Raw genomic sequence first — 15,753 nt, forward strand, 5'->3', positions numbered from 1 at the left:
ATACACCATAGAAAAAACAAGAAAAACAGTACAGACGTGGAAGGTACATTTACCATTGCAACAAAAAAATTAAGATACCTGGGAAAAAATTCAACCAAGGAGGCAAAGGACCAGAAAATTACAGGATGCTGAAAAAAGAGATAGAGGAAGACATAAACAAATGGAAGAATATGCCATGTTCATGGATTGGTAGAATCAACAACAATTAAAATGTCCATACTACCCAGAGCAATCTATATATTCAGTGCAATCCCCATTAAAATACCAATGGCATACCTCAAAGACCTAGAACAAACTCTCCAAAAATTCATCTGGAATATAAAAAGACCCCAAGTAGCTGCAGCAATCTTGAGAAAAAAGGAACAAATTTGGAGGGATCACAATACCAGACATCAAGTTTTACTACAAAGCCACTGTTCTCAAAACTGCCTGGTACTGGCACAAGAACAGACATATAGACCAATGGAACAGAACAGAGAACCCAGAGATCGACCCAAGCCATTATGCTCAATTAATATTTGACAAAGGAGGCAAGAGCATACAGTGAAGTCAAGACAGTCTCTTCAATAAATGGTGTTGGGAAAATTGGACAGATAACATGCAAAAAAATGAAACTAGACCACCAAATTACACCATACACAAAAATAAACTCAAAATGGATAAAGGACTTAAACGTAAGATGGAAAAACCATAAAAATCCTAGAAGAAGCCATAGGCAGCAAAATAGCAGACATTTGTTGTAGCAATATCTTTACCGATACATCTCCCAGGACAATGGAAACTAAGGAGAAAATAAACAAATGGGACAACATCAAAATAAAAAGCTTCTGCACAGCAAAAGAAACCATCAACAAAACAAGAGAGCCCACTACATGGGAGAACATATTTGCCAATGTTATCTCTGATAAGGGTTTAATCTCCAAAATGTATAGGGAACTCATACAACTTAACAAAAAGAAGATAAACAATCCAATCAAAAAATGGGCAAAAAAACCTAATTAGACACTTTTCAAAAGAAGACATACAGAAGGCCATGAGACATATGAAAACATGCTCAAAGTCACTTATCATCCGAGAGATGCAAATCAAAAAAATGAGGTAACGTCTCACACCTGTCAGAATGGCTATCATCAACAAATTAACAAAAGACAAGTGCTGGCAAGGATGCGGTGAAAAAAGAACCCTCTTGCACTGCTGGTGGGAATGCAGACTGGTGCAGCCACTGTGGAAAACAGTATGACGCATCCTCAAAAAAGTAAAAATGGAACTTCCCTTTGACCTAGTAATCCCACTTCTAGGAATATTATCCCAAGAAATCAGACACATCAGAAAGAATATATGCACCCCTATGTTCATAGCAGCACAATTTACAATAGCTAAGATTTGGAAACAGCCTAAGTGCCCATCAGCAGATGAGTGGATTAGAAAACTGTGGTACATCTACACAATGGAATACTATGCTGTAGTAAAAAAAGAAGGAATTCTTACCATTTGCTACAGAATGGCTGGACCTGGAGAGCATTATGCTAAGCGTAATAAGCCAGTCAGAGAAAGATAAATATCACATGATCTCACTCATTTGTGGAATATAATGAACAACATAAACTGATAAACAAAAATAGAACCAGAGTCACAGAAGCATCGAACAGACTGTTCAACTTATGAGAGAAGGCAGGGGTGAGGGGATAAGAGATCAACCAAAGGACTTGTATGCATGCATATGAGCATAACCAATGGACACAGACAGGGATGGGGGGGGTGACGGCATATGCTGGGGGGGGGTGGGGGCGGCCAGGGGTGGTCAATGGGGGAAAAAGAAGACTTATGTAATCGTTTAAACAATAAAGAATTTAAATTTTAAAAAGACATGGAAGGTAATACAATTAACAAACTTGACTTAATTGACTTGAGAAAATTAAAGCAACCATTAGCAAAATTCACAAAATTTTCAATAGTACATAGAACATTTATGAAAATAATCAATGTCAGAGCGAGAGGTTCAACAGAATTCAAAAACAAACAAACACTTCAGAATAAGTTTTCTGACCACAATAAACGTAAGCTAAAAATCAATAAAAAAGGTAACTAGAAAAATTCCAACTCCTTGGAAATTAAACACCACCAAAAAATTGCTAATTAATTTATAAGTCAAAGAAAAAAATCAAAACTTGTAGTATGAAGCTAAAGAAGGACTTAGAGGAAAATTTATAGACATAAATGCATATATTAGGGGGAAAAAGACTGAACACCAATATTTTTAATTTCCATCTCAAAAATACAGAAAAAATGAACATACAAAATCTAAGGAAAATACTAGAAATAAAATAATGAAGAGTAAAAATCAGTTTAAAAATACAACAGTCATGGAATGGAATGGACAGCATAGGGAATATAATCAATAATATCAGATAGTCAATGTATCTTTGTACAATAATGAAAGGTTATTAGACTTGTCATGATCACTTTGTAAGGTATAGAGATGTTAATTCACCATTGACCACCTGAAACTAATACAATATTGTATGTCAACTACACTTTAATTTTAAAAAATTATATGAATATATTATTTCAAGCATAAGCAATTATATATTTTTCATTATTGTTAATGAAAATATTCTATCAAATTAAATGAGACATGTATATGTGAAAAAAATAAAATACAATAAAGAAAATTGTTGGGGAAAAAGGAGACATATGTAAAACTTTAGACAATTAAAAAAAAAGAAAATCAACAAAGTTAAACGTTGATATTTTTTAAAAATTAGTAAAAAATTAGTAAACCTTATCAAGACTGATCAAGGAACAAAGAAAAAATTACCATTATCAAGGAAAAGGAGACATCATTACAAAACCAAGAGAAATTAAAAAGATATGACATTATTACATATATTTGACAATATATATAATATATACATAGATTTGACAATTTGGATGAATGGACAAATACCTAAAAAATAACATAGCCAAAGCTGAGACATGCACAAAATATACACTATAAACAAAACAAAATAAAACCAATGCTGAAAGAGCATCCGCTCAGGTTTACTGGCATTTGCAGTTAAGATCATCATGGGAAACTGCACTGCCTTAGTAAAAGGCAAAAGATTTATGCGATCTGAAGAGAAACCAGAGTATGTGCACTGCCTTAGTAAGAAGGCACTGAGGCGCTAGTTATAGGATTTAGACTTAGATGATTTGGGAATGGTTCAAAGAAAGTGTATTTTGCTGGGGAATGAGTGCCATCAGAAAGAGCAAACAATCTATGAATGGTATCAATAATTTTCATCTAGAAGAGGAGAGAAATCGAGTAAGACTGTTATAATTGGTAACAAAGCAGAAGACACTCAAATTAGCTGGGAGAGAAAGATGTTTGGTTATTTTTGTGATGTGGAAAGTATTCTTGTTTTCGTGCTCAGGCTTGATTATGGTTGATTATGGGCATTGAGTGACATGTCTAATGTTAGAAATGTGAAATGCTTTACGTTCAATAGAACACCATAGCCAAGCTATTAGAGCCAGGTCAGTTCCCAGCCCTCAGTTACCAGGTGCTGCTCTTTTTTTTCCTTCTCATTTATGCAACGTTCATATACAAGCAGAACCTATCTATGCTATTTAGTCAGGACTGTGGTTATCCTTGTTGGAGAGAGTGGTAAGTAAGAGCTCTTCTGGAGTGCTGATAAAGCTCTGTATCTTAATCTGGGTGCTTAAATATATACTAGAGGCCCGATGCACAAAATTCGTGCAAGGAGCTCAGCCCTCATAGCCCTCCGCTGCCTGGGCCCTCGCAGTCCCCGGCTTCGTCCGGAAGGTTGTCCGAATGGTCATCCAGAGGTCATCTGGATGGTCATTCTGCTGTTTGGTCTAATTAGCATATTAACTCTTTATTATATAGGATACACATCCATTTATATTTCAACAAAATATTAAAATTGAAAAGTAACTGGTTTTCTCTAGTTAGTAGGTCTAATAATGAGGAGGGGAAGGACACAACACCATTGCCATTATGTACTATACGATTATGTAAGCATGTATTATTTGGACATAACATTTTAAAAATTCAAAGTAAATGGCTTATTGTCTAAAAAAAGACGCTTGTTTATAAGCCCCATATCCTACTCTAGAAAATATGAGATGTAGAACTATAAGTCCAACACATTCTTAACTGTAGAAAGTCTTCATTTACATTGGAGTTAACCTATGCTGGAGTTAATTTCGGCCAATTTTTTCATCAGGACACAAAACCTTTACTGTAGTTTAGAGAACTATGAAGACAGAATGATTGGGTACAAGTATAAGATTTGGTCTCCTGTCCTCTTTCCAGAGGAAGTCTTAACTTACATGTCTATTATCTTGGTTTCTGAAACTGAATCAGGCTTGAGTATATTTTGTTTTGTTTGGTCAACTTGTATAATAGATGTGGACATTTGGGGTGATTGTATATAAGGATATATTCATGCCATGCTGAGACTAACTAAAATATATCAGTACAGCCCAGTTGGTATGGCTCATTGGTTGACTGTGGACTCAGGAACCAAGAGGTCACTGGTTCAATTACCAGTTAGGTTACATGCACAGGTTGTGGGCTCGATACCCAGTAGGGGGTGTGCAGGAGGTAGCCGTTCGATGATGTTTTTCTTTCATTGTGTTTCTATCTCTCTATCCCTGTCCCTTCTTTCTCTCTCTAAAAAATCAATAAAAACATATTTAAATATATATAATATCAGTACAGAGATTCATGGGTCACACCAGTCAGCTAGCTTAGGGTTTCTCAACCTCAACACTATTGACAATTTGTGCTGGAAAATGATTTGTTGCTAGATGCTCTGAGCATTTTAAGATGTCCCTGGCATAGAACTCTTGTATTGTGACAATCAAAAATATCTTCACATCTTGCCAAATGTAACCTGGAAGGCTGGTCTGGCTGTTTATAGCATTGGGCTTCCCAGATCCAACTGGTCTGACAAAGACATACCCACATGGAGAGTCACCCTCTAGAAACAGATATAACAATTAATCACAAACTTAATTCAAATACATATGCCCATATGAAGCAACCCTGACTAAGGTTACTAGTAAGCATGTGGACTAAAAAAAGCCAACAATGAAGTTCAGCTATCATTTGTACTATAACTCCTGGATCCATACTCAAACCCCACATGGAAATGAAATAAATGTAATGGACTGGATAATGAAAATACTTTTGACATATATTGTTAGTAAAACTTGAACTATTTGCCAACTATACCAGCCTCTTTCTTAACAACTTCTACATGTCTAGCTGATCCAGTGGTCTTCAATTATTTACCAATTGCAAATTGCCATATCTACCTTCTGCAAGGGCTGAACAATTAGGCACACAGAAATCATAAAATAAAAAACAATGAGAAATTGAGGAGGAACTGCATGTTGCTCATTTGTATTATTAATATACTAGAGGCCCGATGCACGAAATCCGTGCAGACCAGCTTCCTCCGGAAGGTCATCCAGAAGGACATCCGGAAGGTCGTTCGGCTGTCCAGTCTAATTAGCATATTACACTTTTATTATCAATATATATTTGAAGGATTTTTGAATAGCATAAATTTGAAGAGGAAAAGCATTTTCTTTTCCCATTATGGGTACCTGCTTTGACCTCAGTATGTAGAAAGGCAGTTCATATTGCTTAGATTAAGGACACTGGTATGTAAATGAAACTGGACACAGACTTTGTTTATGTGGTTCTGGGACAACCATCCACTGTGCCCAAAGGAAATGTATGATGACAAAATGGCAATTCATGAAGAGCTCAACACTATGGAAAAGGACAATGTGAAGTGTACTCAAGGAGAATAACAGACTTCAAAGAATGTGATATGAATGCATCCAACCCTGAAAGGCAAAAAAAGTAAGGTAGGGACCAAGATTAACTAATTCCCTTTTCATAGTTATAAAATAAACAAATTGATTCAAACAGTCCTGCACAACTATCTGGAACAGTGGTTCCTAATGTGACCCAATCATGGTGTGGAATATGTCACTTTCACCAGATCCAGCTTCTCAGACCTTGTTAACACCCATTCTCAGACAATGCCACAGATACTGCTAAAACATGACACCAATCAGGGGGCTTATATTTAATGAGCCCTGGAGGGCCAGAACATAGACTAAAAAGAGTCATATCCAGATGGCACTAAAGGGTCATTTACACACACACACACACACACACATACACACACACACTCATCCTTAAATATAGCATAGCAAGAACTAGCTCAGCAAATCTGAGTTAACACAATAAAAAGAGACTGAGACCAGAGACTGAACTGTGGAAGTAACTCCAGGTTACAAAGGCAAAAGACCCACTACTAGAGTTCATTTCACAACGTATCAAGGACTGCCAGGCCAAACATACTGATTTGGGGGGGTAATAGGTGATCAGCACACAGTGCATGCTTTGCTATTTCATTGCTTTGCCCGATTTTCTCCAATTTTATATTTAAACCTTGTAGTGCTACCAATGTGTGTGGCATAAGTATGTGTATGTATATATGTATAAGTACATATCTGTGTATGTATGTGTATTCATTTTGCATGACATACTTTACATTACTTTCTAATCGACAAAGTCTGGGTTAGGTACCTATGCAGAAAGGAGGTAACACAACAGTAGTGAGAATGCTAGTCTTAGAAAGCCCTGCTTGCAAGGTAGGCCCATAACCAGAATCTGGGAATTTGGATTTTGCTAGGGTTCTCACTAATCCCAGATCACCTAAGAGTGACTCACTGTACTTAAGCTGTTTATATAAAAAATGTAGTTCATGATGAACACCTACTTTCCTTTAGGGAGTCTGGAATTTTGCTATGCACCAGGAAGAATATAGCCTCCAATAAAAATCAGCTTCCAATAAAAATTCTGGGCACTAAATCAAAAATCAGTTGTCATTACTCATTATAGGGGGATTAGCACGTCCTGGGTGACTCCAATGGAAAAAGACTCTTAGAAGCTTACACCTGGTTTCTTAACTCCTGACTTCACCCTATGTGTCTTCTCTTTGCTGATTTTGCTTTGTATCCTTTCCCTGCAGTAAATGTTAGCTATGAATGAAAATATGCTGGGTCCTGTGAGTCTTCCTAATAAAACACTGTACCCAGGAATAGTCTGGTCTGGGAGATGCCCAACACAGTGACTCTTCAATAAAGGCACTTTAAGAATTTCTTTACTTGCTGTTACTATTAGACTCTAATGACATTACAATCAACCTCCACAGAAAGTTTCTATTTCCTCAGATTCAGTGGCAAGAAAAAAAAGTCAGTTAGTTATAAAGTTAATTACTTTGAAAATTTAAAAAATTACTATCTGGAAACTGTCAAATATTTACCTTGGGCAACCAGATCCCGTCTCAATAATGGATAAAGAACAGGTTCTACACTGTCCATCTCTTGTATAATAAGAGTTTTCCCAAAGCGTACTGCCAACTCAAGAGCTGTGATAAAGTTACTATCCTAAGAGAAAAAAAGAATACATATTAATTCCTTCATTTCCTTAATATTTATAAAAATCCTTACAGATAATAAATGAATATATTAACAGGAATATTATGAATATTTTAAAATGTAATATGCATGTTAACAATTCAAATTATTTATGATTGCTTTTCTAGTTATAAGTACTTAAGAATGAACCATTTTAGTTGAATAAATTATCAAATAAATTTCATAAATAATTAAAACAGACATAAGAAAAATAAGGATTTTTACCTTAACAATAAAAAGCTTTTTTCAGCCTTCCATCACAATTTCAAATTGATGCAGAAACAATTCTTCAAATTCTATGTGCAATAAGTTATTCATCCAGTACTTAATAAGAACTACTTTGGTTAAATTCTAGTAAACTTTTCTTTGTGTAGTATGCCTAATCATGGTGAAAAGAATTTTTAGACAAAATTCTATAACCATGCAAGAATTTTAAGGCTTCCTGGCTAGGAAAAGAGCAGCTTCCAACATCACTCCAGACCTCCAACTGTGGTTAAAATAAATTAAATATTTGAAATAATAATTATTAAGATCTACTGCAAACCACAGTGACATTAAAGTATTATGTGTATTACCTAATCTACAATTATTCTCAACACACAAATAAGGTCAATATCCCCATTTTATAAGTGAAGTATGTTTTAAAAAGGCAATTTTTCAATCACCTAAAAAATATCTATGAAAATTAATCATACAACTAGCCCTTCCTCAAAATGAAAAAAAAAAAACTTGGCCAAAAATAATTTTCTTCGCAAGATAAATATGACAGTGAGAAGTGATAACCTGAAAGAATATGATTAAATTTCACTGAACATGTGTCAAATCTTAGGACACATCAAAGATATTCTTGGTCAGTTATAAGAACAATAAATTATAAGAGACACTGAGAGAAACTATAAGTATATTAAAAGTCCAGGAAGTTTTTCTCCAAGCTCAATTAGTAACTCATTTGTATAAGATCTTATACTCGTGTCTTTAAACATAATTTAGTGTAAGTGTTTATTGCTTGTCTCTCTAGCCCAGGATTGGGGAACATCTGACCTGAGGGACGCATAAGGCCCAGGAAATTATTTGATCTGGCCCTGAGTTAAATGTTTGACCAAATATAGCAGGCTAATTTTTAAGTTGATAATTTTTTATGGCCCATGAATGATGTTATAAATAGCCAAATGGCCCTTGGCAGAAAAAAGGTTCCCCACCCCTGCCTCTAACCCAGCCGTGGGCAAACTACGGCCCGCGGGCCAGGTTTGAAATGAATAAAACTAAAAAAAAAAAGACTGTACCCTTTTATGTAATGATGTTTACTTTGAATTTATATTAGTTCACACAAACACTCCATCCATGCTTTTGTTCCAGCCCTCTGGTCCAGTTTAAGAACCCATTGTGGCCCTCGAGTCAAAAAGTTTGCCCACCCCTGCAACCTATTAGACTGTCATGTCCATGAGTGCAGGAAGTGTGACTACTTTACTCACCATTACATTTCCAGGACTTAGATCAATGTCCTGCACTTAAAAGAAATCAAACAAATATTCTTATCCCTTTCTTACAAATTAAAAATCTGAAGCTAAGAGAGTAACATTTTTTCCCCAGGTCCCACACCAGGTAAGTTAATAGGACTCAGCTCTGATCTATGTTTTCTGATTATAGACACAGAGTGCTTTCACCATAAAATGTCATTACTAGTTGGTATCTAAATTATGTTATACACACCTGCTGGTTAATAACTTCCAAATGTGAGTCTTTCAAATGTGTTTTTAACCATTCTGTAGCTTGGGAAGAAGGGTCTATAAGAAATGGGCACACTCGACTCTAGTTCAAAAGAAAAATTAGAAGTTTTTATTAAATGGAAATAATTTCCTAAAAATTATGAATCAATTACTGAGTTAGTTTTTCTCTTAGTCTTTGGAGAATATAAATATACAACCATGAGGAAGAATTAAAGGTACAGTTCTTAGCTGTACCAGAGGCCACATTAATAAATTTTAGAGTTATCAGTAATTAATAATAGATAATAAAATTAAAATCACAGTAAAGTAAATACAGTCTTATTTACTACAAAGTAACAGACAATGTAAATTAACAACATAGTAAGCAAGAGCTCTAGAAAACCAAGTTACTGCCTAACTTTATATATTCTTTGGTTGAATAAACAATAAAGGCCTTAAAAGAGAAGTATGAACTAATTACAAAAGTATTACTGAAATAATTATCAATATAATGGCTGATATTTAAAACATTCATTCTTATAAAGTGTTACATAGTTAATATTACAATAGAGATGCCCTAGAAGAAAAAATTACATAAGTTATAAGATCTAATGCAGTGGTTCTCAACCTTCCTAATGCCGCGACCCTTTAATACAGCTCCTCATGTTGTGGTGACCCCCAACCATAAAATTATATTCATTGCTACTTCATAACTGTAATTTTGCTACTGTTATGAATCATAATGTAAATATCTGATATGCAGGATATATTTCCATTGTTACAAATTGAACATAATTAAAGCATAGTGATTAATCACAAAAACAATATGTGATTATATATGTTTTCCAATGGTCTTAAACGACCCCTGTGAAAGGGTCGTTCGACCCCAAAGGGGTCGCGACCCACAGGTTGAGAACCGCTGATCTAATGAATTAGGAACTAAATACATTACAGGGAAAGTTAAAAACCAGTGAACATGCCCTATACACAAAGCCACTTAGCAGATGAAAAGAAGCCATATATATATATGTGAAAAATTTAAATATATGTAAATTTAAGTCATCTAATAATCATTGTTACCTAGTCAATCAGAGTTAAATATTAATGACTGATTTAACTTTTCTTAAATTTTCATTTATCTGAAAACTGTAAGCAGTTGTGTGATATAGGGAGAACACACATGAAATCAAAGTAAAACAAAGACTTAGAACTGAGGTATGTCTAATACTAAGAACAAGATGTTCTTTCAGTGACATACCAAGAAGGAGGCGGTTAGAGGGGAACATATGCCCCAGGGATGAAGAGCATTTTACCAGCAACATTATTTAAAACTGCCAGCATATGGTGATAATAAAGAGCTGACTGAGTTTATAACAGTTTTATTAGGGCTTTAAAGTTCTTTCCAGACAATGCACACATCCTTTTTTTAAAAATTTTATTGATGTCACAGAGGAAGGGAGAGGGAGAGATAAAAACATCAATGATGAGACAGATCACTGGTTGGCTGCCTCCTGTATGCCTCCTACTGGGGATTGAGTCCACAACCCAGGCATGTGTCCTGACAGGGAATGGAACTGAGACCTCCTAGTTCATAGGTCGATGCTCAATCACTGAGCCACACCAACTGGGCAATGTACCCCTTTTTGCTTGTCACCAGAATGGCCTGCTCTCACCACAGTTCCCTCTGTGTCACTGCTTACGATCTGCACCCAAACTCTCTTTCTGGAAGTTTCACTTATTGCTCCATCGTGTAAATCTGCTATTCCCAGCAAAATGAGATGGTTAGTAAAGATCCTATTCAGTATTACCAACATACTACACCTAGGTTTTAGATCTTATTTTATGTTAGCATTCAATAGCAAACATTTCTCAAGTCTACTAAGTTTTGACTAACCATGAACATGATTATTTTAAATGTCTTAAAAAGGTCTTACCCATGACTTCAAACCAATGATCTGATGCAAAATAAGAAAAAAGAAGACAAAGTTTCAAAAAATTATGTTTTTAGAACAAAAAACATTTTTAAGAATTTCAAAGAGTATTTATAGGTTTGTATTCATTCATTTATACTTCTCTGGAGAGATTTAAATAAAATCTCTAGGGTATATTTTAGGTCTGTGTTGATTAAAGGTAGTTAAAATCTACATTTAACAAATTATAATAGATCCAAAAATATTGACTTTTATTCATTCATGTATTCATTTACCTACCAGACGCTGCATAACCACCATGGTAAGACAATGTGAGTGATAGAGAAATTAATTAGATATCTTCTTACCCTTAATGACTTCACATCTAATAAAGCAGCCAAAAATAAAAATTCTATAATGAAAGAGTACACAATATTCTGTAAGATCACAGGTGGAGTTAGGGGAAGCCGCTGGGAAGCAATTCAAGTTAAACTAAGAAAAATAAATTGGACTTATTTGGCAAAGAGATGAAAAAGCATTTCAGGGATAGACAAGAGCATGAAGGAGAGAGGAATAAAAAGCCTGGGTACATTTGCGAAACTATCAGTAGTTTGGCACCATAAGAGTGAAAAGTGTAGGCAAAGATGCTGCATACAAAATGGCAGGAGTAATTTCAGTCTTTCTGATCATGAACTTTTCATGGCATGTTTAAGAATAATGAAATTTTTATACTTCAGGAGACTGAAAGTCGCTCAAATATATTAATTTTGGAACTGTCATGATCAGATTAACATTTTAGAAAGATCACTACAAAGCAGTAAAGGAAGTGATATTGGGGGCAAGGGACCAACTGGTATAATAATGTATTTAACCAGGTATAAAATGATGAAGGCCTTAAATGAAGCCATTGGTGGTGGATGTAGTTAGAACAGAATAAAGTCATTATACATTTGAGAAATAGATTTCACAAGTCTTGTTGGATAAGTAACTAAATGTAAAATTAAAGTGAGGATGACTTGCAGATTTGCAACTTCTATTACTGGGCCAAGATTGTGTTATTTCCACTGGTAGGAAATAAATGAGAAGCACTTTATAAGCAGTGGGGGAGGAAGAAAAAAAGTATTAGAGTGGATAGCTGCTATCTTTACCTACCTTTCATGTGCCACTCAATGTATTTCGGATGGGATTATCAATCTAGCACTGCACTCAAGGGGCGAGCAAGTGACCCAAGCTACCAATCAGAATCATTTTGGGGTGCTGACATAAATTAATTGGGGTAAGAGGGGAGGACAGAAAGGTGAAGACATCTTTAGTCTGGGAACATACACTCTGATAGCGGTAAGTCTATAGTCACCAAGAGCCATTCTTAACTCCGGGTAGAGAGAATCTGAGAATGAATCCATCTCTTAAGAGGAGAGAGAGCAATGTCCTGGTAAATCATTTGAATTCTAAAGCCACACCCAATCTTTTGAACCTCTCAGTTATTTAAAAGCATGTGTTGCTTTTCTTTTTTTTTTTTTTTGTAAATGAACTGTACTTGGCCACTGAAAGATTCTTCACTAAACTAATATTATTAATAATAATGATTAATAAAGAGACAGAGCTTGAGCTAGCAAGGAAGGGAGCTCTAGATAATATCTAACCTTAGGAGCTAGAACTAGAGGTCAGGAGCTCAGAACAGAGGGCAAATGCAGGAGACACATAATATCTATTTATATCTTTTAATTCTTCTCTCCCTGGGGAGGGGGAGGACAGGAATGGGCAGTGGATATTTTTGGTAGAGATTATTTTAAAATATCTAGGATACTCTATTTTATTTTTAATACCTATAAGCAAGATAAGAATGGCTCTACCATTTGACAGCTGTGTGACCTTGGACAAGCAACTTAACCCTTCTGTGTTTCCATGTCCATATCTACAAGATAGGGTTGGTTTGAAAATTCAAAAAAGTAAGTACTTAAGTGCTTTACCTATATAAATTGTACAATAGTAATATAGACACAACACAGAAAGTACTATACAAATGTTGATGATTATTATTTATTTGAAAAAAATTCCATATGTGATTTAACTTTATAATTTTGTATTCTTTAGACTAATAGCAAATTAGTTTGCATTTCCTTATCATACTTTGAATGGCAGGAAAGAAAAATAATCTCAGAAATTCTAAGTGGTTCAAAGAAAATTAATTTGAAACTGAACTGTATATACAGTAAAAGTCAAATATTTAATATATCTCTACACAAGAAAAATGGTTAATACTGTAAGATTTAAATAAAAAATTATAATACTGTGACATTTAAATTAATCATCTTTCCATCTTCTTTTTGGAAGCTTATCACTCACACTTCTCTACTTTCTAACAGCCTTATACTCTCCATTATCCGATTCTAAAAAATCATAAAATTTATCACCCAAACCAACACACTTTGGGGAGTAAAAGGAAAACTATTAAGATTAATTACATCAGGACAAAAGGCATAAATCATGGCAATCCAGGACATATAATCATCATGACCACGTTCTTCCCCTGCCCCCAAGGATATGGGTCATATAAGCTTTCAGTTGTTCTAATAAAACTAATTCTCATTACAAGGCCAATGATGGATAAGTATTTGACTATTTCGTCTCCCAGACAATACATGCACTTCAATACTTAACACAAATATGAGAAATTCAAGCATCTTTGAAAGACATACAATGGGATAATTGTTGACAATGAGTGGCTAGAGCCTTAAGTGTGGGAAAGCCTCCACTGAGAAGGAGAGTCTCAGAAAAGCGCAGGTATAGTTGGTGAGGAGATGTGATATCTGATTCAAAAACTCATCTCATTCATTATGCCTGGCCATTCTTCTCAGGGAAGACTTCCCAGAAACACAGTTTGCGTGTATTTACAGATCTAACTTCACATACATCACATGGTGATGTTAATGAGATGTTATAGACATGTGCTATCTGATCACACCCTTAATTGTAGCAGCTTATTCTAAATCTAGTATACTTTACAACGGAGACAGAGTATTGACCATAATGGCAAATTCATTTCAACAAAATAATTAATTGCCCTAATAAATTTTTCCAAATGGTTTTTTTGTCATATGAATGCATATGAGTATCTATAAGAAACTTGGAAATATTAAATGTAAAATAAATCTACATAAGCTTATTCTTGCAATTATTTTCAAAAACAATTTCTCCTGTACTTATTATAAAAGACAATTCAGAATACAAAAGTATTTTCAATAAAATTAAATTATTATCAATAAAAAATAAAAATTGTGATAAATATATCTTATCTAAAGGCTCATCTACACTGATTTCTTATAGAATGAAAAAAGGAGAATACTTAAAATGTGTTTTTCAAATCTGCAAATGATTGCTTTCTTAGATTACTAAAAAAGAAAAAAGAGCTGATTATAAAACCTTAGAGAAGGAATAACTAAAATAAAAATCACATAGTTTGCAATAATATAATGAATTTATTGACATACACAATTAGAGTTTCAAATCTGTAATTCTAGTGTGAAAAATAATGAAAGATGTTCCAAAATAAATTAAAGAACAAGCCAAATCAAATTAAAAGAAGACAAAACTGTTTAATCTTTGATCAGCAACTTCTCTACTGGTAAGATGCCAATGTATATCAGCTGATTAATAGGATTAATCAAAATAAATTATGCAAGAATGAGTAGAGCCCACAATAAAGATCTAATAATACTTAGCCTACGTTACCTAAAGAGGAGCATTTAGTGTTTTCTTTGAGACTCTGGAGTTATGGAATAAGGAAATGGTCTGTGGGCAGAGAGAGGGGGCCACAAAGTGGAAAGAGAAAACTGTAGTATGTAGTATAAACTATTAAGATAGAAAGAATAGGGGGGAAAACATCACATAATCAAGGGGTGGAAATCATCTTCCAAGTTCTATAACAGAAAGGTAAACCAAGTTAATGGTAAAAATCAAAAGTCATTTAATGAAATGATCTGTTTGTATATATGATTTGGAATTTGTTTTCACATTCATTGCTAATCCTATATAATAAAAGGCTAATATGCAAATTGACTGAACAGCAGAATGACCACCAGGGGTGCTAGCAATGGTGGCGGGAGCCTCTCCTTCCTCCGCAGCAGTGCTAAGGAGCAGCCAGCAGGTAGGTGGTAAGGAGCGAAGGGTCCCGGACTACAAGAAGGCACAGATCAGGCTGAGGGACACCCCCAACCCCCGCCAAGTGCATGAATTTTGTGCACCGGGCCTCTAGTAAGGTTATAATAGTTTCAAGTTTAAATGACTTTTGGGGAACACACACTGTGAGACAATTTTCCAAAAAATACATATGATCATCTCTAACTTATAACCCCAAAATTTTTTTGAATAAAAATATAAAATCATGTACACTAGGTGAAGGAACCATACAACCAAATGAATCAGGTATTCCAAAAGTATTTCTATTACTAACTGGGAGTTCAATGTAGAATATTTAGCCACCAAAATAGTGATACTTTATAAACTTTTAATGTAAAAAATAAGTTATACTAAAAATTATAGAATCACCAAGCAAAATACTCCACTTCTGTGTAACTAGGAAAGCATTCAAAAGAAATACATCTGATAAGAAAATTAAAATTGAT

The 15,753-nt window shown here is 34.6% G+C and overlaps 1 protein-coding gene across 1 annotated transcript in view; it reads right to left on the reverse strand.

The window, feature by feature from the left end:
• The window catches only part of DYNC2H1 (dynein cytoplasmic 2 heavy chain 1), a 349,832-nt gene that overhangs the window by 203,042 nt on the left and 131,037 nt on the right, over nt 1-15,753 (reverse strand). The window contains exons 63-64 of the mRNA XM_023757927.1: nt 9,223-9,321; nt 7,359-7,482 (exon numbers count right to left, since the gene is read on the reverse strand). Of these exons, the coding sequence (XP_023613695.1) occupies nt 7,359-7,482; nt 9,223-9,321 (223 nt within the window). The remainder of the gene's footprint in view (nt 1-7,358; nt 7,483-9,222; nt 9,322-15,753) is intronic.

This window comes from Myotis lucifugus, unplaced genomic scaffold (genome assembly GCF_000147115.1).
Source record: "Myotis lucifugus unplaced genomic scaffold, Myoluc2.0 scaffold_117, whole genome shotgun sequence".
In the NCBI taxonomy this organism is placed as follows: domain Eukaryota; kingdom Metazoa; phylum Chordata; class Mammalia; order Chiroptera; family Vespertilionidae; genus Myotis; species Myotis lucifugus.